Source organism: Triticum urartu, chromosome 7A, assembly GCF_056163025.1.
Source record: "Triticum urartu cultivar PI428250 chromosome 7A, HENAU_Tu73, whole genome shotgun sequence".
In the NCBI taxonomy this organism is placed as follows: Eukaryota; Viridiplantae; Streptophyta; class Magnoliopsida; order Poales; family Poaceae; genus Triticum; species Triticum urartu.
This window is the reverse complement of record NC_141879.1, coordinates 634344679-634372008: the sequence shown is the minus strand read 5'-3', so window position 1 is coordinate 634372008 and position 27330 is coordinate 634344679. Positions and strand designations below refer to the sequence as shown.

Below are 27330 nucleotides of genomic sequence, written 5' to 3'. Positions count from 1 at the left end.
TGGAAGCCGCCCTCACCGATGAAGTTGGGAATTGGGAGTGGACAAGTTCTTCATGACGAACTTTGAGCTCATCTAGGCAGAAGGCGTGCATCCGCGTCAGGTCCTTCCAAGGACAGTTCCCGCCACCGCGCGCTCAGATGCCAATCCCCCGTCAGATTTCTCGTCTCCTCTGGCGGCCTGGCGTCGCCATCTCTCATGACCCACCGCGCCGCCTCTCCTCTACCTCGCGACCTCTCCTCTCTTTCATGGCCTCCGCCCCGCCTTATTGGTCGCCACCACCGCTTCCGTTTGCACGCCGAGCTTTCCCTCTCATGATGGTTCCAGATCCACCCGTCCGTCGTGTTTCCCGGTATGTACGTTCTCATCATCTGATGCCAAATTTTGCGCCTTTAGTTTCTTTTCTTGCTATAGTTTTGGATCTGGATTCTGACCAACTGTGGGTTTTTACCCCTTTGAATTAATTATCTGCGCGTATATTCGAGAAAAATCCCTTTTAATCATCCTGCGTGTGTTGTTTTCTGTAAATAATATAAGGCAGGAGGTGTGGGGTCTTATACTAGTTAATCCCACGAAATAAAAGGGGAACCGAAAAAGAATTGAATTTTTTTGTTGGGTGCTCAGATTATTTGCTCTTTATTCTCTTTGGTGATAGATAGATTTCCTCCTGGATCTCGGAGCATGACTAGTGGGACAACCTTGCAAGATATGAATGCTATAGCCAGCAAACATGATGCATCTTCAAATATTGTGGACATCTCTGGTTGTGATGAAAATGGAAGGAGCGCAACCAAGGATAGAAAGAGGGCATTGGTAGCAAGCGATTCCGAAGATAATGATGTACTTGACCTGGGAATTATTCCAGAAAGCACACACCGTGATGGTTCTTTATACAGGAACACTCATTCGTGGAAAAGGGATTATAATGTTGATGACCGTAGTGAGAGTAAGTAAATAATCTCTCTTTACCTATTTCAATTTGTTACAAGCACCTTTTTCAAGCTATAGTGTCAACTCATGTGTTCTCTGTTGAAATCATCTGGCTATTTTTCTTTACTTTCCTTAATTTTACAAGTTAAATGTAGATGCATTGGCATTCAGGAGTTGCATTTGTTAGGTTTTGCCCTTTTTGTTGTCACCATGTACCGTACAGAAATATGTTCATAAATTGCATTTTTAGCACATATTTTTGTACCATGAGCGTTGAAGTAGGTTTAGTTGCTCCCAAGTATGCACGATGGAAAATTATGATTTTTTATTATATAGACTGTGATGTTATCTACCATCAAAATAAAAAAAACTAACTTACAATAAGACTTCTAGAAAGTGAAACAATAGGATATTTTCATGAAGGGCTGAATTGACTTGTTTTAGTAATTCTTGGGGTAGACATAACAAATAAATAAGTTTAGGGGGTTATGAAATAATCTGGGAGGGTGAAATGGACCTTTACTTGCTGACATGATGAAATGTTACCCGCTTTTTCTTTGGGTTTCCTAAAACAGAAACCTTTGATGGAGTGAAATTCATAGTAAAAAGAACATTAATAATTTTCATTTGGATGAAAAGGAAACTTCCAATAGGGCCATGGAATCCTCTAGTGACACGCTTACTTTTTGTATGACGACTATTTTTTTCCTGTATTGTTTTCCATTACAATTTAATTTATTTCTTTACTTTTTTTATGAAGCTCGGCTACCAGATCCCACAGATTGCGACATCCGCAATGGAGAATGCATTCGGCATCGACCTAATCGCGTGTTACAAATTTTCTCATTAAAGTTGGCTGAACTTACTGTGGATCTTGGCCCAGTAGAGTTGTATGGATACATAGCAGTGCGGGATTATCTGGATACATTGCGTAATTATGTTGTCAATATAAGCAGGGATGATCCCATCCTTGTGAAGCAGGTGCAAATCCATACTTACCTACGATTATTTCAAGCAATAAGTCTACTTAATAACCCCCTCAAGTATAAAACAATGTATTTGTCCAGCATTCCATATGGTATAAAGTACCCACTGGGGAAGTTCTCACATTAGGTGGATGTTGCAGTGTGGGCGAAACCATATGAGGAAATGATTTATACAGTATGGAATGGGGGGGGGGGGGTCAAATACCTGACTTATGACAAATCTATTCATTTCACATTGTAAGGCCAAACCTAGTGTATGTATGGAACAGCGAGCACTCTCAAGTCTTGTGATTTATCTGTACAGACCTAGCAGAATGGTAGTTTGGATTGTTTAGGCCACCATTACACCAAGTTTATATTGTGGAAAGGTGATTTACTATGAGAAACTTATAAATTATGGAACTAAGTGAGTATATCATGTATTCCAAACAAAATCAAACAGAATAGTTCGGGCTCTTAGTTGCTACTTAACACACCAGCATGAATCATTGCATCACTATTAAGTCATTTTGTTTTCTCTTCTCATTTCGACATGCTTATGTAACAATTGGGATCTGAACAATGTCAAATAAATACTGAGGGCCAATTTCCCCTCCCAAACACTGGTGTACACTATGTAACCAGTCAGTTTGATATGTGGCAAAGATGTTGGTCAGCAATTGTAAAGTATCACAAAATTAATGTTGCAAGTAAAACAGCTTAGAGAAGTACACCCTCTGTTCCTAAATGTAAGATGTGTTTTGGTAGTTCAATTTGAATTGCCAAAACGTCTTACATTTAGAAACAAACGTAGTATAAAGCTTTAGTTATTTCTCACTTCCATATGAAGAGCTACTAAACAGTAACAAATTTGTAGGGTTCTCTCATCGACATGGCTGGCCCTAAGCGAGGGATAGATTTGATTTCCACTATTCTAGTGGAATATGACATGAGGATCAAGGTAGGTGAGGAAGAAAGGGATGATTACCAGCTGATTGATGGTGTAACAGACATAGCCGACCTGGGCCCATGGAATTGTGCATTGAAAAAACGCATCCAAGGCGACTGTGGTGCGGTTGACTTAACCATAGCACATGTTGATGACGCAGTCATGGCGAATATTGAAGTTGCCGTGTCAGAAGTGCAGAGCAGTTTTCATCTGCGCTTGCGCTGTTTTATCGGTGGTTATAACGAAGGAATTCGGCTCTTCAATGGTACAGTTGGCGAGTCACGTCATTTAAAGAGGTCTGTGGTTGCTGTAGTGGATGGTTCCACTCTGGTTTTGAAGTTCAAGGTGGCCTCGGGGCCATCTAGTTCAGTGGAACGATGTTGTTCCTTCAAGGCAGACACGCATGGACTTGATACTCGAGAGATAAAGACTGGTTTTGGGTTGATCTCAGTGAAGGTGACTTGGTCGACTTTGCTTACCGTCTAGTAGGCTTATTGCAGGGCTTGAATAAAGTTTGTCGAAAAGTTGTGTCTGAGGAATGGGCCAAGACCCGGTCAACAGTCTAGAGTGAATCGTACGTGGACACTCTTGAACTGTTTAGGGTATCTTTACATGTTTCTGGTTAACATGTTTCAGTACTATTACCTGACAATTCTAGCCATTTGGGGTACACTGGTTCTGGTATCTGTACATAGTGTTGTTCGTGCTCAGTAAGAGCATCTCAGTCGCTTTTGACTATTTGGAGGGCCAAAAACGACTCCAGCAACTTCATTTTTTAAGAACCACCAAACTTTGTTATTCATAGTTCACAAAACTGGGAAAATAACCGTGATCGTCGGGTACATTGACCCGGAGTTCATCAACGGCCACGGGCCGAGCGCCGAGTCCGACGTGTACAGCTTCGGCGTCGTGCTCCTCGAGATCGCCTGCGGCAGGCGGCCGACGTCGAGGGGGCCGGGTCAGGCCTCAGCGGCGCTGCTGGCGGCGGTCCGGGAGATGTACCGCCGGAACCAGATCCTTGACGCGGCGGACAAGAGGGTCGACGGTGAGTTCGACATGCTGCAGATGGAGCGTCTGCTGACAGGGCTTTGGTGCGTGCACCATGATCCGGTGCGGCGACCGTTGGTGACGCAGGCTGTCGATGTGCTACGATCTCACGACGCCAAGCTCCCGGTGCTTCAAGCGGTGCGTGGTTTTGGGGAGATTCACTCATTGGAGGGACAGGCTTACGGTGATCTGCCCGCCGAGGACTCTGCTTATTTGCATGAAACTACGTACCTTAGTGCTACTGAGGACTGAGCTTATTTATTCCGGGCAGATATGCAAACATCTGAAGAGTGTATTTTCAGCGCCCCTTCCACGCCCGTGTTGTTTACGGGGGCGTACCAGCTGCGGCGCGGAGGCGGGAGCTATCTGTGCCTTTGAGGGCCCGACCGGGCCTGTGGGTCCACGGGCCCGATAGGCTCCTGCTTTGGCGTCCGGTCGGCTACTGTCGAGGACGGTGGACGTGGGCCCCTCCAGTATGCTGTCGGTGCTGCTGCCCTAGTCCCGGCTCCCCTTCTTCGTTGTGCAGGCCATCTTCGCGGTGCCGTGGTGAGACAGCGTGTGAAGCTTCGTGTCCGTGTTTGCGAAGGGTGGTGGTTGGTTTGGTGGCGAGCTTCGGAGTGCCAGAGGTGGAGGATGGTATCGGGAGAAATCCCTATTGGCTTGGCCGACACCGTCGCGGTGGCGCCTGAGGGTACCACCAGACCTTCCTGAAGGGCGTCGGGGCTACCCTTCCCCTCCCCTCACCGCGTACCGGGGGAAACCCTTGGCAGCAGCGCCGTCATCGTCGCGTCCCTTCTTGGAGGTGTTGATTGGTACCGGCGCGTCGGAGTCTCGGAGCTTGGGGGACGATTTCCAGTGGACACAAAGGTCGCAAGGCTTCGTCGTTTTTGTCGATCCGCCGTTATCGGCATTTGTTTCTTTTCTTTTTTTCTCTTTCTTTTCTTTTGGGCGTGTAATGTGTTCGACAATGGACACTACTTCAACATTGCCACCTGCATTTCTCTTAGTCTTAGATGAAGCATCTGGTGTTGGCACAGATGTGGTGTCTTAGATGAAACTCTGCTAAAAGTTTGAGTCCATCAGCAGAAAATGAATTGTTTAGGTCACCATAACACCAAGTTTGGGTTTTGGAAAGATGATTTCATGGTTGTTGCGGTGATTTTCTGTACGCATTTGCAGCTCTGTACAGTGGATTGGGATGAAACAACAAGAATTCAAGATTGGGATGATGAAAATTTTCAAATAAATGCCCATGTTGTTTGAATCAGTTGGAAGTTGAAAAGACTCAAAAGAACACCCTAAAGGTTCTGTTTCCGTACAAACAAGACCTCAACATCATGCAGTGAACAACCTAAAGCTTGTGTTTCCTTACAAACAAGGCCAAATTTTTGACAAGTTGCCATAAATTTGGCTAGAAATTTCGGCAGCATGACGCATTAGGTAACCGGAGATTTGCGACAATTATATATGGTATTAAAACTGAGATGTCACATACATATGTGTGAGCAGAAATACAACTTGTGTGCCATCAATACCATACCAGGATTTTCATCTCTAAAAGCTAGCTACTTGCTACTCCAATGCACCCGCCCTACTAAAGAACACACCAAGCAAGCTAGTTCGGAAGGAAAGCAACATCCTGCCAGTACACCAAAATATCAACATGCAGCAATCACATCATCTGGAACTTGGGCGAGCATCCAGCAAACAATCAAACAAAGAGTAAGCTGCATGTCCAGCTCGTGTCCCCGTAGTGCTTCCAAATCTTGGCTATCACCGGCGCCTTGGGTCGATCTCAATGGCACCAACAACAAACAACAGGCCTTCCAGATTTTGGGGCACTGTCAAGCACAAAGCATGACAAATCATATAATTGTAGAAAAGAAGGCACACACTGGATGGCAGAATAATTCAGGTCTGGGTACAATTGCGGAGATGGGAATGAGGAAACAGGATGCCAGATAGTTGGTACACTACAGCCGTGATCTAAACAGATAATCACAACACCATGCAACCTAGGCTACAGAGACATTCGTTTGTTCATCCAAAAGCCACGTGATCTAAGCAGGTTCCGAGTGCACTGACTAAGGGAGCGAATTATTAACCGGAAGAAAGAAATGTGCAGGCTGCTCTCTACGGAACTGCGTACTGTTCCAGAGATAAATAAAAAGAAGATTAAACTGGGGATTTTCCAATCCATGTGGTGCATGCAAGTTCGCACCATGGAAGTTTGGAGACTATGTAGCAACCAGGCCAGAGCTAGAAGCTAGTCCACTATGAACAAGAGCACGATGCAAGTGTCTAGAAACTATGCCAGAGCCAGAGCAGCAATAACTTGGAAAAAAAGAATCTTGGGTGCGAGGGTGGAGTTCAAATTCAGAATAACAAACAATCATGACTATGACAGAGGTGTCCCTCAACCCGCGGCTTGTTCAGGGCATAAAACAATGACAGCTTTTATTGTTACAATACTTATTCATTAAAAAGAGCCAGGCTTTCAGGTACTATAAAAAAAGATATGTATATGACCTTATTCATTTCATTAACCATGGCTCGATCGTCGTTGGCACATAGAGCATGAGGAAGAGCAAAGGGAAGGAACCAGCGGCTTACCTATGCCGGAACCGAAAAGGAAGCAGCCACGGGAGGGGCGGGACGGGAGGCGTCAGAGTCATCACCGGAGCAGGCAGAGCTGCTTCGCCGGGGAAACTTGTGCCAGATGACATCGTGTTCCCAAAAGCAGTGTCAATCATGGGGTGTTCACCGGGATCCATTCACCTTTGTCATCATCTTCGCTATCATGGGGACCGTCTCACCTTCGAGTTGGCCTGCTGCTTCACCAGGTTGCTCATCACTGCAGCAAAAAGACAACAGGATCAGGTGGCTGGAACGAGTATATATAAGAGCCGTCGGTGTGCATTGCGGTTGATTAACTGGTGGTACATCATGCCAAAGCAACGGAATTTTTTGCGGCAAAAAGAACAATATTCACTACATTTTATATCAGGAAAAATCACAGCAGCCTAAAAGCCTACTGTAGCACCACATTGGTTGATAGCCACACCACCAAAAGATTATCAACTGCAACAACACTAGTTACTAAATTCAGACAATCGCCTTTCCATTGCATGCATGACTGTGTTGCTGCTGCCTGCTAGCATCAACAAGTGCACCATTAGGGTGTTCTTTGATTATTTATGACTTGTGATGCATCATCAGTGTTACCCCTTAGTAGCTACTTTAGTTGTTTTTTAGTCCTGTAGCTACTTTAGTTTGTGTAGTTACAATTAACAGGGCAGTAGCATAAAACTATGATGGTAGCAATACCATGTTGAAGTTTACTGGACAGGCATTCCAAATGTACTCTCAAGATAGAACTAAAGGACTAGTAGTGTGTATCGCATTAAAGATATAGCAAATGATACAAAGTGCCACAACAAGATGAATCGCAACTTATTTGGACATTACTTTCCGGAGACAATCAGTCCACGACATCTGTTAACCATACAATGAATCTGATAATTCACGGGGACGGATGCTAATATCGTAATCATCATTCACATAAAACATATAATCATCCTAGAAGCACCAAACGACCAAGGTGTGAACAATACACAGTTGTAAGTTAAGAAATTGTTCTTGATGGGGTACCCCTGGATGGACCTTTAGTAAGTTCATTTATGTCAGAGAACGCTCAGTTTATTTGATCTGGATGAATTGGAAAAAATATATGGCATTTCATGCAAGTGAGAACATAGGTTGCGAGGTCGCATGCTCATAAATCAAATAGAAGCACAAAACTAGTTACTAAGTTCATATCATCAACTGCGACAACACTAGTTACTAAGTTCAGATCATCGCCATTCCATTGGATGCATGACTGTGTTGCTGCTGCCTGCTAGCATCAACAAGTGCACCATTTGGGTGTTCTTTGATTGTTTATCACTTGTGATGCATCATCAGTGTTACCCCTTAGGAGCTACTTTAGTTTGTAGGTATGATTAACATGGCAGTAGCATAAAACTATGATGGGAGCAGTACCATGTTGAATTTTAGTGGACTCTCAGGATAGAACTACAAGACTAGTAGTGTGTATCCCATTAAGATATAGCAAATGAGACAAAAATGGCACAACAAGATGAATCGCAACTTATTTGTACATTACATTCTGGGGACAATCCACGACATTTTTTAACCATCCAATGAATCTGATAACTCACAGGGATGGATGCTAATATCGTAATCATCATGGGATACAATATACAATTGTAAGTTAAGCAATTGTTCATCATGAGGTACCCCTCGATGGACCTTTAGTACGTTCATTTGTGTTAGAGAACACTCAATTTATTTGATCTGGATGAATTGGAAAAAATATATGGCATTTCATGTAAGAGAAAACATAGGTTGCGAGGTTGCATGCTCATAAATCAAACAAAAGTACAAAACAACTAGACTCTAGATGTGTAAAACGATGACATCATGGACCAGCAAAGTCAAAGCTCAGCACACATGCACAAAATGCGATGTGGAGATAAAAAGATAGGTCTTGGTTGATTTGCAATATATCTCATTAATGGATGATGGTAAACATGTTACCTAGCAAGTAGAAAAAGGGGGGACTAGGCATAAAGCTGCATGAAAGAAAATGCATGTTTTACCTCCCCGCAAACCTCCATAAATGAATATGAAGTCTCCAACGGCAGCAGCTGCATGCCTACACCGTCGTCTAAGTTCAACAACAGTAGCAGCTGCATGCCTACACCGTCGTGTAAGTTCAACAACAGCATCACCTCCTGCTGCCTCTGCACTATATCTTTATCTTCATGACCTGGGAGCTGTGACTAACTGACCTCGTGAACTCCAGCAGCCATGTCCAGCACTGGAATCAGGTAAAATGGTAGAGTTATACGAAATTTGCAGGAGTCTGCATCATAATTCTTGTACATAACCAAAGTAATCAGAAATGCCTAAGTCTCTAACTTTGACGCTGAAATAACTTGAATGATCCAAGATAAATTCAACTAGATGGGCAGTTTCCCAACTATGGTTGTGTTGGCAGTTGTACATTTGTCTCAAGTACAGGCAAAAGGAATTGCATGATTCTGTGAGAAGAGACATAAATGTAGTTGTAGTTGTTCCAAGAAATACCAAGTTGTGGTGTTTTCATTAAGCACGTCGTCAGAAAAATTTTGTAGAATTAATCATTTCACTATTCATTCTCACATTACAGATTGTATGAGGAAGCAATCTTGTTCAAATTGCAGATTGTAACACCTGATATTTCTTACTTCTAATCCTAAGAACAATTTTGAAGAATCGCAGGACATTGATATAACTGAGGAATTAAAAATCCATAGATTGACATTTTAATGGAAGGATAGTGTGTTTCCAAGTGAAATTCATAATGCTTTCATGACAAGAAAGTATATATCACACAGAAAATAGAATGTAGCAGAATTCAATGTGTATGGGCTGAATAACAAGACAGTACAGTGATGGCATGCTAGGCATCAGTTTCAAAAAGCTCAATTTTAGAGACATCAAAGACAAAAAAGATCTCAATGGTTTAAATGTTTCATTCACATCATCGAGGCATTCAGCCCTTTTGTTTAAAGATACAGCAATCAATCAAAGAAAAACATGCTGAGTCACGCATCACCGGCGCATTATGGTGAGAAACTAAACATACGAGATCACCAAGCAGAGAGGAGGCTACCTTATCCACAGGGGGGACTCCCTGGTGAGCACCTTGGTGATGGGGCTTGAACCTGAGCAGCTCCTACTTGTTCTCCTCGACGCCCTTGATCAGAACCTGAGCACACTATTTGCACACACAGCCACAAGGCCAAACAGCACACACATCAGATTAGAGATCTAACAAAACAACACACGCGAGAGTATGAGCCGCGCAGGAAAAATCTCACGAATAACACGTTTTAGCATCATAAAATAGAATCCAAAAACTACATCACAAGTAGGAGGGTAACTAGTACTCCCCCAGTAATGAAATATAAGAGCATTTAGATCACTTTAGTGATCTAAATGCTCTTATATTTCTTTACAGAGGGTGTAACATTCAATGTGCTATGAGTTTCAGTTGACAAGCAGATAGATGACCGATATGTAGGATGACCAAGAATCAACTCTCCACGTAAAAAGTAAATTACCAGCACTAGATAAACCAAGCATCCCTCAGTTTAAAAAGCAATAAATTCAATAAAATGTATCACTTGCATCATTTGAGCAATAAAATGCCTTCTTTACCTTGCAAGGAACAAATAGCTAGCAAACAGAAAATAATGCCTTCGCAAATGGATGTTACTCCTATATGCATAACCACTTGCCACCCATAGCCATGACCACTTTGCAATGGTATAGTTAACATAATAACATTTTTTTCACACTTCATGAAATCCACCGGCCGCCTCAGCGAAATTCCAAGTTCGAGATTTAAAATACATGATAGACTAGGAAGAAGCTTGTTAAGATAGTTCTTAAACGATTTCAATTGACTGGCATGTAATAACTATGTATGACTAACCAACAACAATACAAAGATAAGCTGTCCGTGTAACTAATTTACGAATAAACAATCCATATAACTGATTTACTGGTACTATACAAACCAAGCATCAGATTTAGATACTTGAATGATGTAATATCTCAGTAGCATCTCCTTGTAACATGAAGTGATCAGCTGCAATTGATCCCCCACGTTTAACTCCACTCTACATATAGCAATTCTACCTCACAAAGTGAGCTAGCACTAGCAAACTCATCTCTCTCTAGATACACAAGATCAAAACAATGTCGTGATGGGCGTCAATCAATTTTAAAATGCTCGATTTTGGAAACATGACATCAAAGACCACAAAGGGCTCAAGGTTCTAAATGTTCCACATCATCTGGTCAGCACATCATCATCACAGGCAGCAATTCAGTCCTACTATCGTCTAAGCGGACAGGAAAAAAGTTACTGGCCACAGGCCCGCGGCTGCTTGTAACATGACATGCTCGGCTAACATTAAACCACACTACGAAAACAAGGTCAAGCATCTCTAGCTGGAAGAGCAAGACAATACGGTGATGGCATGCTAGGCATCAATTTAAAAAACTTGATTTTAGAGACATCAATCGAAGACAAAAAGATCTCATTGGTCTAAATGTTTCATTCATATTACATCTGCTCAGCACATCATCGAGGCAATTCAGTCCTATCATCTAAAGAGGCAGCAATCAATCAAGAAAAAATTACTAAGCCATGCATCACCGACGCATTATAGTGAGCAACTAAACATACATGATCACCAAGCAGAGAGGAGACTACCTCCTCCAAGGAGGGGGGCTGTCTGGTGAGCACCTTGGTGGATGGGGGGCCCTTGACCTGAGAAGCTTCTCCTTGACAAGCTCCATGGCGTCTTCACCGCCATACAATCACTTTGATCAATCAATGCAGCTCCAACACTTTTGGACAGAAAAAACGCACCGCCGCTGCCTGTATACAGTTGAAAGAATAAGGATTGTAAACCAACAAGACATAAGTTGAATATAGTGATCAAGAGATACTACATTAAGCACCAGGCCGTCGAAAAGGAAACGAGATGTTGATAAAATGCATGTAACAAATGCAGGTAATCTTAGATCAGAGCTCGACCAAACACATAAAAGCATCTAGGGCTTAAGAGTATTAACTGGCAAGGAGAAGCACCAAGGATGGGGCCAGCGGGCAGCTTCGACGAAGGGGAAGCAGAGGCAGGAAGCAGGGAAAAGCAGCAGCTTTATGAACATTCTTGAGAGGAGACACGTGCCATAAATGGAGAAGACATGCGTGTGGTCTGACAGCTTCCTTGAGCGCGCGACTTTATCAACTGGGACACTGTAATCAGAATAGCACTTCAAGTATAGTCTAACAATACTGACAGTAGAACTGAATATCTATGTTAAAATGCATAATCATAATCATAAGATGTATGTCTCTAAAACTTATGTGTTGAGTGAACCTTCTGTACAAGTGAAACATAATTTAAATTCCATTGTGCAGAAATGCCACAGGTTCAATCTCCTTGAATGAGGAAAAATACGTTGCAACTGATGCTAGCAAAAAGATACTAAGAACAAGTACATGAGACAGTATTATCCATTACTTCTAATCCTAAGAACACTTTTGAAGAATCACAGGACATGCAATAACATAGGAATAAAAAATCCCAAAGATTTGACATTTTCATGTAAGGATAGTGTATTTCCAAGTGAAATTTATAATGCTATCATGATAAGGATAGTGCATCATCTGTTTTCTTGGCTTTTTACTTTTTTTAACACATGTCTATTTTTCATTACACAAAGTACATTTTTTATCTATACATGGAACATTTTTCATACACGCCGAACATTTTTCAAATATACGATATACATTTTCTCAAATACATGTTTTGAACACTTTTTCAAATACACGTCGATTTATTCCTTTTGTCTTCAACACATCTCTATTTTTTCATACACATTGTACATTTTTATAGATGTTAAATACACGATTAACATTTCTTTCAATTATATGTTTTAATGTTTATTTTTTAACACATGTCTACATTTTTCATACAGATCGTACATTTTCTGTATACATCTGAAACTTTGTTTATATATGTTCAACATTTTCCAAATACAAACCAAAATTTTTCCAAATTATATCGTTGGAAACTTTTTTTGAATACAAATCCAACAATATACTTTTTATAACATATATGTTATGTTTTGTTACTCAAATAAATGGTCAAAGTTTGACCCAAAATACAAGGGGCCCTAATATAGGAGACAAGGCTACATTTATATGCACCGATCAGTGATCGATGAATAACAAGACAATGCATCAGTTTTAAAAAGCTCAACTTTAGAGACATTAAAGAATAAAAAGATCTCAGTGGTCTAAATGGTCCATTGATATCATCGAGGCAATTCGGCCCTTTCGTCTAAAGATACAGCAATCAATCAAAGAAAAAAAACTTGCCGAGTCATGCATCACTGGCGCATTATGGTGAGCAACTAAACATGCGGGATCACCAAGCAGAGAGGAGGCTACCTTATCCACAGGGGGGACTCCCTGGTGAGCACCTTGGTGGATGGGGCTTAAACCTGAGCAGCTCCTCCTTGTTCTCCTCGGCACCCTTGACCAAAACCTGAGCACACTGTTTGCACACACAGCCATAAGGGCAAACAACACAAGCATCAGATTGGAGATCTAACAAAACAACAAACACGAGGGTATGGGCTGCGCAGGAAAAATCTCAGGAATAACATGTTTTACCATCATAAAACAGAATCCAAAAACCAACATCACAAGTAGAGGAGGATAACTAGTAACATTCAATGTGCTATGAGTTCCAATTGACCAACAAGAATCAACTCTCCACATAAAAAATAAATTACTAGCACTAGATAAACCAAGCATCTCTCAGTTTAAAAAGCAATAAAATGTATCATTTGAGCAATAAAATGCCTTCTTTTCCTTGCAAGGAATAGATAGCTAGCGAACAGAAAATAATGCCTTCGCAAATGGATGTTAGTCACACTTGCCACCCATAGCCATGACCCCTTTGCGATGGTATAGTTAACAAAGTAACATTTTTTCACACTTCATGGAATCGATCAGCTGCCTCAGCGAAATTCCAAGTTTGACATTTCAAATACTCCCACCGTTCCATATTAGTTGTCGCTAAAACAGATGTATCTAGACATATTTCAGTCCTAGATACATCCCTTTGAGCGACAACTAATATGGAACAAAGGGAGTACATGATTCAGGCTGGACGTACCGAGCGGGCTTTTTGGCCCGCTCGTGGACCGACCTGGACCGGACCGATCGGTCCTGGCCCGCTGGGAATATAGGCCGGTCCGAGCCGGGAATTTCGGCCCGAAAGTCGACCGGTCCGGTCCGGTCTTAGCTCAGTTAACTCGACTGGACCGAACGAGCTCGGCTGTTTCTTACGCACGAATGAACTACACGATGGGTTCTTTGGCTCGAGGTAGAAGAGAGTTATCTCCATGATTTACTCCATTATTTGAGAGACAGTTATCTCCACGATTCACTCCACAATATTGGATAGACATTATCTCCACGATTTACTTCATAGAAATAGGAATTCTATTGCCTAAAACGTTGGAGTTTTCCTTTTATTCAACGGAGCAGAAATAGAAAGAAGGAGAAAGGTGGGCTCGATCCGATGTGTACCTTCCATCTACACCTCCCCACGATCCCATTAACCTGTGCCAGATCAGAATTTGTAGGACTGAATGTACATTTGTACGTGGGCACACACGTTACAGGCCCTATTTATTTGCAACATGCAAATTGTAAAAAGGATAGTTGTGCCACATGCAACGAGCCTACCATGTGGACTCCTATGGACTCAACAGATTTAACGTGATACTTTCAAAAAAAAACAGTATTAACGTGAGAAAAAATAGGAAACACCCTTAAGAAAAATGAAAACTGGAAACAACGAGGCAACGAGATTAATCACGTGTCGCCAGGAACAGGCCCGCCCTTGGAAATCATTCGCTCGGGGGCCTCCCAGATGAAGAACTCCAGCACCAGGTCGAGGCATCGAGGTGACCTCCCCGCCTCCTGCAACGCCGCCACCTCCACGGCAACACCTCCTTTCATGGCCGTCGTCATGTATCTGGCCTCTTAAACGTGCTCATGATGGGCAAGCGGCTGTGTCTCTCCCCTTCCTCTCCTCCCCATGCCCCGTAATCTCTGCAGGAGCTCACAGTCCCATGCGCCGCTGCTCGCCGTCGCCGGACGACGCCACGGGCGGTCCTCGCGGTCCGGCCCGAGCTTTACCACCACCGGTCCGGTCCTTGAAAAGCGGACCGCAGCACTGCTCGGTCCGGTCCGGTCCGGTCCGCCGGCGGCCGGTCCAGACGGCGGCTCGGTCAGGGCCCGGACCGGCCCGGACCGTGTCCACCCTGATACATGATAGACTAAGAGAAAGCTTGTTAAGATAGTTCGATATCTAATCATCAAAATAGCAGAAATTAATAACCTATTATTAGAAACGCTCAAAACATGCAATTATTAATTTCCATGTTACCATTTCATTTAGTCATATAAACAAACAAGTGTCAAGTGTAGTAAAATACTGAGCATTAACTCAATTCTAGTGTTGCGCTAATCAGCGTGTAGTGTGCGACTTATATGGTCGCAGGACTGAATCAATGACGAGCTGCTACCATATACCAATGGCCGTATAAGTAAAAACAGGGAAGAGGAATCGAAGTGTCTTACCTATGCCGGAGTGGAAGAAGAAGCAGACACCCAAGGCGTCGCCAGCACAAGCAGAGCTGCTTCGCTGGCCAAACTCGTGCCGGACGCCGTCGTCTCTCCGCCATGGTGGCCAAAAGGCATACTCGGCAACAACACTGCTCAGCAGCCTGGACATGATGGTTCTGTACTGCTTGTAGAAGAGGATGCACAACTCCATTCTTGTAGACGCCCAGCTTCTCGTCCGTATAATCTAATCCACACCGAATCAAACGACAAGATGAGCACATTAACAACAAACATAGAAACCCAGCTATTCATCTCTCCCCGCAAACTGACTGATACTATTATAGATATTTAATTGAACAAGCAGAGTTTGGTTTATATAAGTACCTTAGAATTGGATCATGACGTCAAGGTCAATGCCGGAGGCCACCGGGTAGAGATTGTCATCAAGGTCTGAAGAAAAAAAAGGTCCATTACAAAGAGATATTGCGCTTTCTAGGGAAATTAAGTCACCAACAGTTTCCTAGCAAGTAGGGAAAGCAAAAGTGGGGAACTAGGAAAATTGGATTCATAGAACTGCATGAAAGAAAATGCATGTTTTACCTCTTCATAAACCTCCATAAATGAATATTAAGTCACCAACAGCAGCTGCTGCATGCCTACATCGTCATGTAAGTTTAACATCAGCATCGCCTCCTGCTGCATCCAGACTATATCTTCCTGTCCGGGGAGTTGTGACAACTGAGTTTGTGTCACACCAAACTCCAGCAGTCGTGTCCAGCACTGGAATCAGGCAGAATGGTACGAAGTTATACGAAAATGCAGGAGCCTGGATCATAATTCTTGTACATGGCCAAAGTAATCGACAACGCCTAAGCCCCCAACTTTGATGCTGATATAACTTAAAATGACCAAAGAAAAATTCAATGCTAGGCAGCAATTTAAAAATAGAGAATAATTATTAACCCATAAATAAAGGACAAACCAAATAGAGAATTTAAAAATTAAGTATGAGTGCTACTGGAGTACATGTAATTATTAACCTCAATTTGAAGAGACCGCAATAGGTAAAAACACAAGAAACAATTATCAAATAAACTAACCCTTCATCTATTAGGCTAAGAACAGAACAATATAATGTGGATCGGACTGTTATCTATTCAAACAGTTAATAATCAACAAAATTCTTCTTTAGGATGCTCATATGCAAACCCCCAAATTAACAAGCTTGCTTTCAGTGGATTTCAGAAAACCTGAATTTGAGAGATTACTGCATATCTCACGTTCAAGAAATAGAAATTTATTGGAGGTTTATGTCACCAGAATTTTAATCTGATATACCTGCTTATTGGCAGGTTTTCTGCCCCATGAAAGCCTAACCACTTGTTGACCAATCACTGTACCATGAAGACGCTGCACACTGCCCCTGGAAATAGAAAATCCGTCTCTTTTAGCATTTTTGTCTTTTGAAGCAAAGCACGCTGGGCATGTAAACGATTAAAGTAAAATGAAAACAAGGGAGCAGAGCACCAAAGGTATATAGGTAGCCCTATTCGGTATAGGTGCGTCCGGAATTGACAAAACTATGAAAACTAGCACATAAATCGAGTTTTGTATTATACATGGGGAAAATAACAACGATAACATATCAACGAGAAATGGTAGTTACCATGGTTGACACTGGTCTCTTGCAAATGAGACTACAACGAATCTCCAAGCGATATGCCTACTCCAGATGGTATTGCCACTCTCTCATCTTCTTCCCGCAAAGATGAATCTCCAAGCAGTATGTCTTCTCCTATCGCTATTGCCATGTCAGCTTGTTCTGACATATTTTCTGTAGGTTCCATAATAAACATCAGCTTGGTCAGGGACTCTGCTTTCTTGTGTAAAGCACACTATTACAGTACGAAATTCATTTTACAAGGAAAACAACAGACACTTTCAGATAGCCCATTTGTGGTGCTTAACTGCAAGAAAGCAAAATCCACTTTTCTCCATATATTCTGTTAAATAACTTCTGAAGTTTATATATATATATATATATATATATATATATATATATATATATATATATATATATATATATTTTTCAGGTTTGCTATTGGGTAATGTTTGTGGCCGGGGCGCCGGTCTCACCACGCCCGTGCGATCTACTGTCGATCATGCGGTCTTCAAAACAACAGCACGTGGCTAGTGGACCCCACGCACCGTCCAGCCTTCCTTATCTCTTCACATATGTGCTCGGCGGCTCATCCCCATCCACATCCTTCACGCATCTCCCTCCCCACCCGCTACCAAGGAGCGGCGCTCATCGCCATGGCCGCCGGCAGCTGGATCCACTCGTCGCAAGGCCGCTGGCAGTTGGATCCATCCACATCCTGCTGCAATCAGGGAGCAGCGCTCGTCCTCGTCCCCATCCACATCCTACCACATCTCCTTCCCCATCTCCCGCAGTCAGGGCCATGCTCGTCGTCTAGCCGCCGCGGCCAAGTTACAATCGACCACGCCGGCGATGAACTTGTGCTGGAACCAGGTCCGTTTTGCTGGATCCACCCTGTTATTTTTGCTACAACCCCTTTCTTTTTTTGCTACCATCCCCTTTTCGATTTTAATGAATTTTTTATTTTTTTGCTGGAACCGATGCCTCGTTTTGCTGGAACCAGCTGGTGGATGTGCTGCAAGGTCGACACCTCGCGCGGAGGAAGCTGCCTCCAACGGCGAGGAGGGCACCGGTGCTGCAACCAGCAGCTGCCGGCGGCGAAGACGATGGCTTTTGGTGCTGCAACCACATATTTTATTTGCTGGAACTGGGCGCCAGAAAGTTGCAACCACTTTTCATCGGTGCTGGATCAGGACGGTGTCGAGCTCGTTTTTGCTGGAACCGGCAAGTTTTTTTGCTGGAACCTGCTAGATTTTTTGTTGCGAGGACATGTGAGGGACTTTTGTTGTGACCGATGGGGGCGACTTGTTTTTGCTACAATTATGGGATTTATTTTGCTGGAACCAACGTAAATTTTTGCTGGAACCGGTTAATTCCTTTTGGTACATCAAACCTATTTTTTTGGAATTTTTGCTGCAACTGGCTGTGATTTTTGCTACCAGCGTCTTTTGATTTTGCTGGAAGCAGATTATTTTTTTGCTACCATTGTATTAATTTTTGCTACCATCGTATTAATTTTTGCTACCACCATTTGTGATTTTTGCTACATCCTTTTTACGGGGTCATCGACAAGCGACTTGCTGAGATTGTCGTCAGGGGCGTGCAACACGGCGACCATGCGATGATTGGCGTCGAGGACGACGACCGGCGAGACACACCTGAATGGTGCTTCGCTTGGGGTGGAGATGCGCGAGATGCCCGAGATGGGAAAAGTACTGAGCGAGGGAAGAAGGACGAGCGAAACGTTATTTTAATCTGACGGTGCAGAACAAGTGGCATCGGACGGCCCGCAGTTGACCGGCCCAAATTTGGGCCGGTGCGCCGGCGCCTATCGCTGCCCTTTGCTATTTCACATCTAGATGTGAGATAGCTATCTCACATCTAACTCCACAGCCGTTGGATCTCGTCTTGTATTTAAGATTCGCGCAATTTGTTTTTTCTGTCCTGGTCGTGCGTTTCGCTCGCGTAGCTCTCGTTGCTTTGTCTGTGCGCGCGGCCCATCTATAGCAGGTTGTGTTGTTTTACCTGTAGCGGGCCGTGTTGCTTGTGAAGGAAATATGCCCTAGAGGCAATAATAAAGTTATTATTTATTTCCTTATTTCCTTATTTCATGATGAATGTTTATTATTCATGCTAGAATTGTATTAACCGGAAACATAATACATGTGTGAATACATAGACAACCAGAGTGTCACTAGTATGCCTCTACTTGACTAGCTCGTTAATCAAAGATGGTTATGTTTCCTAACCATGAACAAAGTGTTGTTATTTGATTAACGAGGTCACATCATTAGTTGAATGATCTGATTGACATGACCCATTCCATTAGCTTAGCCCCTGATCGTTTAGTATGTTGTTATTGCTTTCTTCATGACTTATACATGTTCCTATGACTATGAGATTATGCAACTCCCGTTTGCCGGAGGAACACTTTGGGTGCTACCAAACATCACAACGTAACTGGGTGATTATAAAGGAGCATTACAGGTGTCTCCAAAGGGAGATGTTGGGTTGGCGTATTTCGAGATTAGGATTTGTCACTCCGATTGTCGGAGAGGTATCTCTGGGCCCTCTCGGTAATGCACATCACATAAGCCTTGCAAGCATTACAACTAATATGTTAGTTGTGAGATGATGTATTACGGAACGAGTAAAGAGACTTGCCGGTAACGAGATTGAACTAGGTATTGGATACCGACGATCGAATCTCGGGCAAGTAACATACCGATGACAAAGGGAACAACGTATGTTGTTATGCGGTCTGACCGATAAAGATCTTCGTAGAATATGTAGGAGCCAATATGGGCATCCAGGTCCCGCTATTGGTCATTGACCGGAGACGTGTCTCGGTCATGTCTACATTGTTCTCGAACCTGTAGGGGCTGCACGCTTAAGGTTACGATGACAGTTATATTATGAGTTTACATGTTTTGATGTACCGAAGGAGTTCGGAGTCCCGGATGAGATCGGGGACATGACGAGGAGTCTCGAAATGGTCGAGACGTAAAGATTCATATATTGGATGATATGGTTAGGCCAAGGGGTCAAGCCCATGAGGCTTTAGGTCGGTGCAAAAGGAGTTTTGCGGAGGCCAGGGGGCCAAACGCCGGAGACCCTAGCGTCTGGCCCTGGGCCAGACGCCGAGGCCCATGGCGTCTGGGCCAGACGCCAAGGATTGTGGCGTTTGGTCCTGGAGTCCGAGTGGGACTCTTGCCTTTCGGGCAAAACCGACTTTGAGGAGGCTTTTGCTCCAAGTTTCGACCCCGGGGCTCAACATATAAATAGAGGGGCAGGGCTAGCACCAAAGACACAACAAGTTGATCCAGGTGATCTATTCCTTAGCCGTGTGCGGTGCCCCCAGCCACCATATTCCTCGATAATACTGTAGCGGAGTTTAGGCGAAGCCCTGCTGCTGTAGTGCATCAAGATCGTCACCACGCCGTCGTGCTAACGGAACTCTTCCCCGACACTTTGCTGGATCGGAGTCCGGGGATCGTCATCGAGCTGAACGTGTGCTCGAACTCGGAGGTGCCATAGTTTCGGTACTTGATCGGTTGGATCGTGAAGACGAACGACTACTTCCTCTACGTTGCGTCAACGCTTGCGCAGTCGGTCTGCGTGGGTACGTAGACAACACTCTCCCCTCTCGTTGCTATGCATCACATGATCTTGCGTGTGCGTAGGAAATTTTTTGAAATTACTACGAAACCCAACAGCTTGTTGGGCTGGGGGCTGTTTGTCTGAGAGCAGGTTTTGGAGAGGAGGGGCCGGCGTTCATTTTCCCCACTTTGTCTCCAGAAGCATTCACTTCTGCCATTCCCCATTCCTCTTCTGCTGTTCCCCATTGCTCTTGGCAATTGGTGGTTGAGGCACAGCGATTTCTGGAGAGGGAGACGCTGTCGATAGTGAGTTGCCTGTTCTTCTCCCTTGTTCCTCTTTTTTTTAGTGTCCATGCGTTTTTGTGTTTCTTTGCTCACTGATTTAGCAGCATCTCTCTAGGGTTTGCTCCTCAATGTCCCCAAATGTGGGTAGGATTCGTTTAGCACCATCCATCTTCTTTGTTTCTTCTTTGTTTGTCCATCGATTTAGGGTTTTGCCCTGTCCAATCTCCCGATTGTGGGGTAGGGTTCATCAGATGTTCCATCTATCTAGGGTGGGTTGGCGGTTTTGTTCCTCAAATGTATCCAGATATGGGAAGGGGGATTCAAAGTAGATGGTTGGTGTTTTTTTTGTAGTTTTTGGGTGATTTTTAGTGTTGGGGGTTTGAATGATGAACTATAGACAGTTTTTTATGTTCTGGCATACTCATCATTCTATAGACAGTTTTTTAATGTTATGATTTTTTGTACAGTAGTGATATGTTTCATTATGTTTGCTCCTCTGTCGAGTGATTTTTCTTCAGTTAAAGTGGATTGCTGAAATCTGTAAGAAATAGTTCCATTTTTATTTTTCTGAAAGTGACTTTGCTTGATGCTTTTGCACAGCGCACCATAGTTTCGACAGTTTGATGATCATATCATCCTCTGTTTTTCCTTTTTCTGTTAGGTGATGCTGAAGGTAGTCTGAAAACATGAGTCATCCATATCTATTTGCATCAACGAAATCAGATGTGCATTTTAATTGACTAGTTTTTTGCTGCATCCAATTATAATGTTTTGTTGCTTACTACTGTATGTCTTTGTGTAATGTTTGTGTTGCTTACTACTGTTTTGGTCGCTGCACAACGGCAGTTTTGATGTTTGAAGTAGCGAAATCCCAGTTGGCCGGCTGTGTAGCTTGTGTGTTCAGATAATTCAGTGCAATGATAGGTTTTGTGTTTTTTTTCAGCACAAATTGATCTTTTTTTGTTGCTAGATTCAGTAGAAGTTGGTGTAGGTTCTTTTTTGTGTTTTGAGTAGGTGATTAGTTTTTTATTGTACGATTTATTTGAGGGTTCTTTTTAAGTTTGTTTTGTTGGTTGTACGAATTGAGGGGTAAGATTAGGTTTTGATTTGTATGGCTGCTAGTTTTCATTATCAGGCCCTTTTCATTAAATAGGGATAGGATGTTGTCGGTGTCAAAACCGGCGGATCTTGGGTAGGGGGTCCCGTACTGTGCGTCAAGGCCGGATGGTAACAGGAGACAAGGGACACGATGTTTTTACCCAGGTTCGGGCCCTCTCGATGGAGGTAATACCCTACTCCTGCTTGATTAATATTGATGATATGGGTAGTAAAAGAGTAGATCTACCACGAGATCAAGGAGGCTAAACCCTAGAAACTAGCCTATGGTATGATTGTTGTGTATGGAGTTGATTGTCCTACGGACTACAACCCTCCAGTTTATATAGACACCGGATAGGGTTAGGGTTACACAGAGTCAGTTACAATGGTAGGAGATCTTGAATATCCGCATCGCCAAGCTTGCCTTCCACGCCAAGGAAAGTCCCATCCGGACACGGGACGAAGTCTTCAATCTTGTATTCTCATAGTCCAGGAGTCCGGCTGAAGGTATAGTCCGGCCACCCGAACACCCCCTAATCCAGGACTCCCTCAGTAGGCCCCGAACCAGGCTTCAATGACGACGAGTCCGGCGCGCAGATTGTTCGGCATTGCAAGGCGGGTTCTTCTCCAAATCATGTGTACCTATAGGAACAATGTCCGATTTTTGTAATGTAGCGCTCCTCGGCTTCCACGCCCAATAATGGTTGTCTTCCACGTGTCAAACGAATGCGAAAAGCCGGGGTGTTTTTACATTCCCACCCCTAGCCGTACAAAGGAGCCGCCTATTTAATGGGACGGGGATTTAGATCCGAACCACATCCTCTCCTCTCCGCGAGTTATCATCAGAGCACTCCCAGCAAAGGTCCATTCCAACATGGCCAGCCGTCGCAGCTCCTCCCCTCGCCCCTCCGGTCCTAAACCCGGGGGCTGGGAGAGTTGCACCATCCCGCGTAGCGAGTTAGTGTCGCTTCAGGCCAAGGGATTTCTCCCTCAGGCATACATGGTCCCGGTCCGAGCCGGTCTCGCCACCTACAATGGCGGAAAACAAGCGGAGAGCACCCCCAATCCCTCTAAAGGAGAGCGGGTGTGCCTCGTCCCCTATCTAATAAGGGGACTGGGATTTCCAATTCATCCATTTCTCCGCGGGCTCCTGGAGTTCTACGGCCTCCAGCTGCATAATCTCACGCCCGCCTCCGTATTGCACATTGCGGGTTTCGTCGCCCTTTGCGAGCTATTTTTAGGCGTTGAGGCTCATTTCGCGCTGTGGAAGATGTTGTTCTGCCTGGTGCCCCGTTCCCAAGAGGGGTCTATATATCAAGTGGGCGGAGCCGAAATATGGCGCATCGCCGGGACCGGATACCTATCCGGAACCCCAAAGAAGGCGTCCGAGGACTGGCCTTCGGAATGGTTTTACATAGATGACGTCCCGCTACCGGACCCTATCCGGGTCGGTCTTCCTGGGTTCAACAGTGCTCCATTGAAGAAACGCTTGAGCTGGCGTCCGCGGAGCTCTCAGAGAGAAAGCGACAGAGACGTCCTTTACCTGATGGGCCGGATAAGACTGTTAGCTCATTCCGGACTAACCATGATTGGAGTCATGGCCGCATGCATTATGCGGGGGGTGCAGCCGCTTCAATATAGAGGCCACCCCATGTGGGATTTCAACGGGGAGGATGACGCCACGCGTTATGGTCGTAAGGGGCCGGCCTTGGCCGCCGCCCTACTAAAGATCTTGTCCTCTTTGTACAAGGGAGAAAAGGAGGAATTCCTCCGCGTCAACCCGCGGGCCGGATTTACTATGTACGATCCTCCAAGTTGGGTAAGTGAGCAATTGCGCTTGCCCGTTTGTTTTATACTCCCACGGTTAGATATGTAGTCTAACGACTTCAATGCAGGAACTGCGGCAGGAGGTAAAGGATATAAGCAGCCGCCCCCCACAGCCCGAGGACCCAGAACGGTCCCTCGATCCGGACTCCGAAAAGGATCCAGATATATTAGTGGAGCTTATCGACAGGGTGTTCCATCAGCTAAGCAAGGACAATACCCTGGTAGCCATTACGGCTGATTACCCCGGGTTAATCCCGGCCTCCCAGGTGACAGAAACCGGAGTTTTATTCCCTTGAGAGAGATTCCATTCTCACGTATTCCTGTTCTTCTCCTTTAATTTCGCAAGAAACTCTTATTTCCCATAGCAGTCTTGATCTTGTCCGGATTTTAATTTCAGCTGAGTGCTTGGAAAACAGAGTCTGAAAAAACTTTTGCTGCTAATCTAAACTGATGTAGGATTATAGACATCAGTAAAAGTTGCTGAATCAAACTAGTAGGTGCCCAACAGGCACGACATTATACTAGAAAGAAGGTTGTTTGTTGGGGTGAAAATCATTTCATAATTTAAAAATCCACACTGAACCTTGATATGGAAAACTATTGTGCTTTAATTCAGATGATTCATTTCTTCAATTTAATACCATATATGCCGTTAGTGGAAAACTTCTGAACTTGAAAACCCAAATCAGTTCGGTCTGCCTAGTTCAGCTTCACAGAGAAGATAATGATTTCTGTTTTTAGCCCACTGTATCTGTTTCGAGTACCTGTGACATCAGCTTGTTTTGAGGTTTTGTACATCAGCTTTTCTTTTTCTATCTTCTTATTTAAACTTGTCGCAGTACCTGTGACACTTCATGCCTAACTGCTTAACTGTTTTTCTGCTAATTCAGCCCACGCGGCGCTGCGGTTCGCGGATGTCGATGCAGAGTAGAGAGATACCAGAGCCGGGACCCCTAGCTAGAAGTCGCCTTCAAAAGCGTAGCCGCCTCGGATACGATGACATTAGAACCCAGTTCCTTCCGTTGAGATATGGGTTCAGGAAAATCCCGCATTTGTTGTTGTTTCTGCTAGCTAAACTTTGGTTTGTTCTCCAGACAGTATATAAGAAACATATTTGCGTTGGCATCACGGTTCTAATATTCAGAAACTGTTTGAACAATGATGCGGCGACATTAGTCTGTAATGTGTTGTCAATGGCCACTAGTTTAACGTTGCTACCTGCATTTCTCTTAGATGAAGCATGTGGTGTTGACAGAGACACAAATGTGGTGGTTCTTGCAGTTACTTCAGCACTTGAGTTCCGTTATGCTGCTGAAAGTTTCAGTCCATCAGCAGAAAATGAATTTTGTGTTTTGTCAAAGATCGAATTCTGAAGATGGCGATGCTGATCGCCCGGACACTCTGCCTCAAGTTTCAGTCATATGTTAATCCACCTATATTTACTCCACTGAAAGCAAAAATTGAAAATGCCGGCGCTTGCTGCCTTTTGCTGCGCACCTGGTGTTCCTTGCATTGTATATTTGGTTTAGCATGTTGTAAATCTTCTGAATAACATGTGAACGAAATTTAGGTTTTATCCCATAGCACTATAAGAATGCTAGTTTCTGCAGATTACATTGTTCGCATGCTTTGTACATCAGCTGACTTTTGTTTAATAAAATTAAGAAATTCTTTATCTGCTGCAATAGTTGTATAACAACTTCCGGTAAGCAATTGCGGAGCATCTTTTGCTTGCTTCTTGTTTTTCTCCCACATGTTTGAGTTTGGATGGAACCCAGAAAGGTCGCAGGGGTTGTAAAAGTCGTGTGGATTTCGTCGTCAAGTTTTGTGTTCCATTTTCAATAGATTGGCTACAGTTTGGTTGAATTTGGACAGTTGAAAGATAGTGTACTTACTAGAAGCGGTTGCGCGCCTTGCCACGCTGTTTTTGGAACAAGTGTTTGTTCAGTATTGGACTGCTTACATTCAAGACTGTAACTTCTATGGACCGGCTTCTTGTGTCGATGTCAGCTCCCTTTGTGATGACATTTTAACCAGGGAAAAGAATATTCGCCTCGTAAACTTATCTCTAATCACTCGACAAAGAACTTACCAACTGTAGCTAGTTTATACTCCCTCCATCCCAAAATAAGTGTCTAAACTTTATACTAACCTTAGTACAAAGTTATAATCAAGTTGAGACACTTATTTTAGGACGGAGGGAGTATTCAGTAATAGAAGCGAGTCACGCTCTATTATACTTATTCTGGAGCAAGCTAGTTTAGAGAATCGACCATAATTTTGTCAACGCCATTCTAGTTCTACAGTACATTCAATAAGATAAAATGCACCATCAGAAAACATTAATTTTGCCCCTTAGGCATGTCGGCCAAACATATTGTGCCGCATGGTGCATAGGGGATGGCACCCGCAGGGTATGGGTACGGGTGGAGCCACCCCATAACCTTACTCGTTCACCCTAAACTTACCTATCACCCATACCCATACCTGTCAAGGGTAAAACTTTTTCCCATACACATCACCCGACAGGGTATATGGGTACCCGTGGGTAAAAATACCCACATTTACAACACATCAAATTTAACAGAAAATAGTTGTAGAAATCAACATATAATCATAAATTATTAATAGCAATACATTTTAAACAACAATGTACAACAACACATTCTCATAAACAAAAAAATACTTGCCTATAAAGAACCACATAAAAATGTTAAACAACACATAATCATAAATAACAACACATGGTCATACAATTTAAGTTCACAAAATCATGAAAATATAGAGATAATTTGACTGCACATTAGAGGTTTTTACCTAGCATGTTTAGGGGGGAAAGTTAATATGTTAGGATATTAAAAAAAACACTTGTCAACATTTTAAATGGGTACATGGGTACACGGGCATTGGTTATATGATCCCATACCCGTACCCTCTCTACCCAATGTGTATCATATTTTCCCATTTAAGTACCCATGGGTAAATTTATGTCCCATACCCTTACCCTAATAGGGTTTTTACCCGCAGGGTACCCAGGTAATGGGTACCCATTGCCATCCCTGCGGTGTGGAAAACCAAACCAAACGAAAATCAACATTTCCTTAAGGTGACATGTGCTCGTTGATAATGATCACATCATTAAAAAAATACCACAATGATGGCATCAACATAAACACCACACTAAACTAAATTTTCCAAATAATATTTTTTTGGAAAATTTAGAGAGTGAGTAATAATGGTGAATATATATCATTTTACAAGATGAATTTTGACATTAAAATGATGCTAAAAGGTGATCATCATTAAAAAAATTGCCATGAAATGACATTTAACATTAATGCCACTTGAATTTTTAATACATTTTCCAATTGGTTCGACCGTACTCAAAAATACAAACATGATTTTAGCATAATACTATCAGACAACTAGATTTATTTTCAATGCATAAACACAGAAAAAACTGAAACAATTTAGAAAGCACTAAAGATAAATAAAATGACTGATACCATAATTAGGCCCATTATAACCCACGGAAAAACATTACAAAATTCTCTCATCATTAAAGTAACTTTCAACATAAATTTGGGCTCATATTTCTCATTTGAATAGTGCATAAATAATTTACATTTTCATAATATAACATAAAATACACTAAAAAAAATTTTCATAACTCAGCCCAAAACCTATCAGTGTTATATATT

At 43.2% G+C, this 27330-nt stretch overlaps 1 protein-coding gene and 3 pseudogenes across 1 annotated transcript; 1 reads left to right on the top strand and 3 right to left on the bottom strand.

The window, feature by feature from the left end:
• Positions 1-27330, bottom strand: part of LOC125519163 (polyubiquitin-like) — a 278280-nt pseudogene that overhangs the window by 95267 nt on the left and 155683 nt on the right.
• On the top strand, positions 138-3336 carry LOC147960882 (uncharacterized). The gene is made up of 4 exons (XM_087535710.1): positions 138-349; positions 657-943; positions 1688-1908; positions 2770-3336. The coding sequence occupies exons 1-4, from the start codon at positions 138-140 to the stop codon at positions 3325-3327; spliced, it is 1278 nt and encodes a 425-aa protein (XP_087391836.1). The 3' UTR covers positions 3328-3336.
• LOC147960881 (small nucleolar RNA SNORD36) lies at positions 9396-9487 on the bottom strand (annotated as a pseudogene).
• On the bottom strand, positions 12752-12843 carry LOC147960880 (small nucleolar RNA SNORD36; annotated as a pseudogene).

Bases quoted from the DNA above. Each gene is read 5' to 3' on its own strand.
- LOC147960882 (XM_087535710.1), top strand. From the start codon at position 138: ATGCCAATCCCCCGTCAGATTTCTCGTCTCCTCTGGCGGCCTGGCGTC. The intron at 350-656 runs GTATGTACGTTC...GGTGATAGATAG, and splicing joins CCCGTCCGTCGTGTTTCCCG to ATTTCCTCCTGGATCTCGGA. The intron at 1,909-2,769 runs GTGCAAATCCAT...ACAAATTTGTAG, and splicing joins ATCCCATCCTTGTGAAGCAG to GGTTCTCTCATCGACATGGC.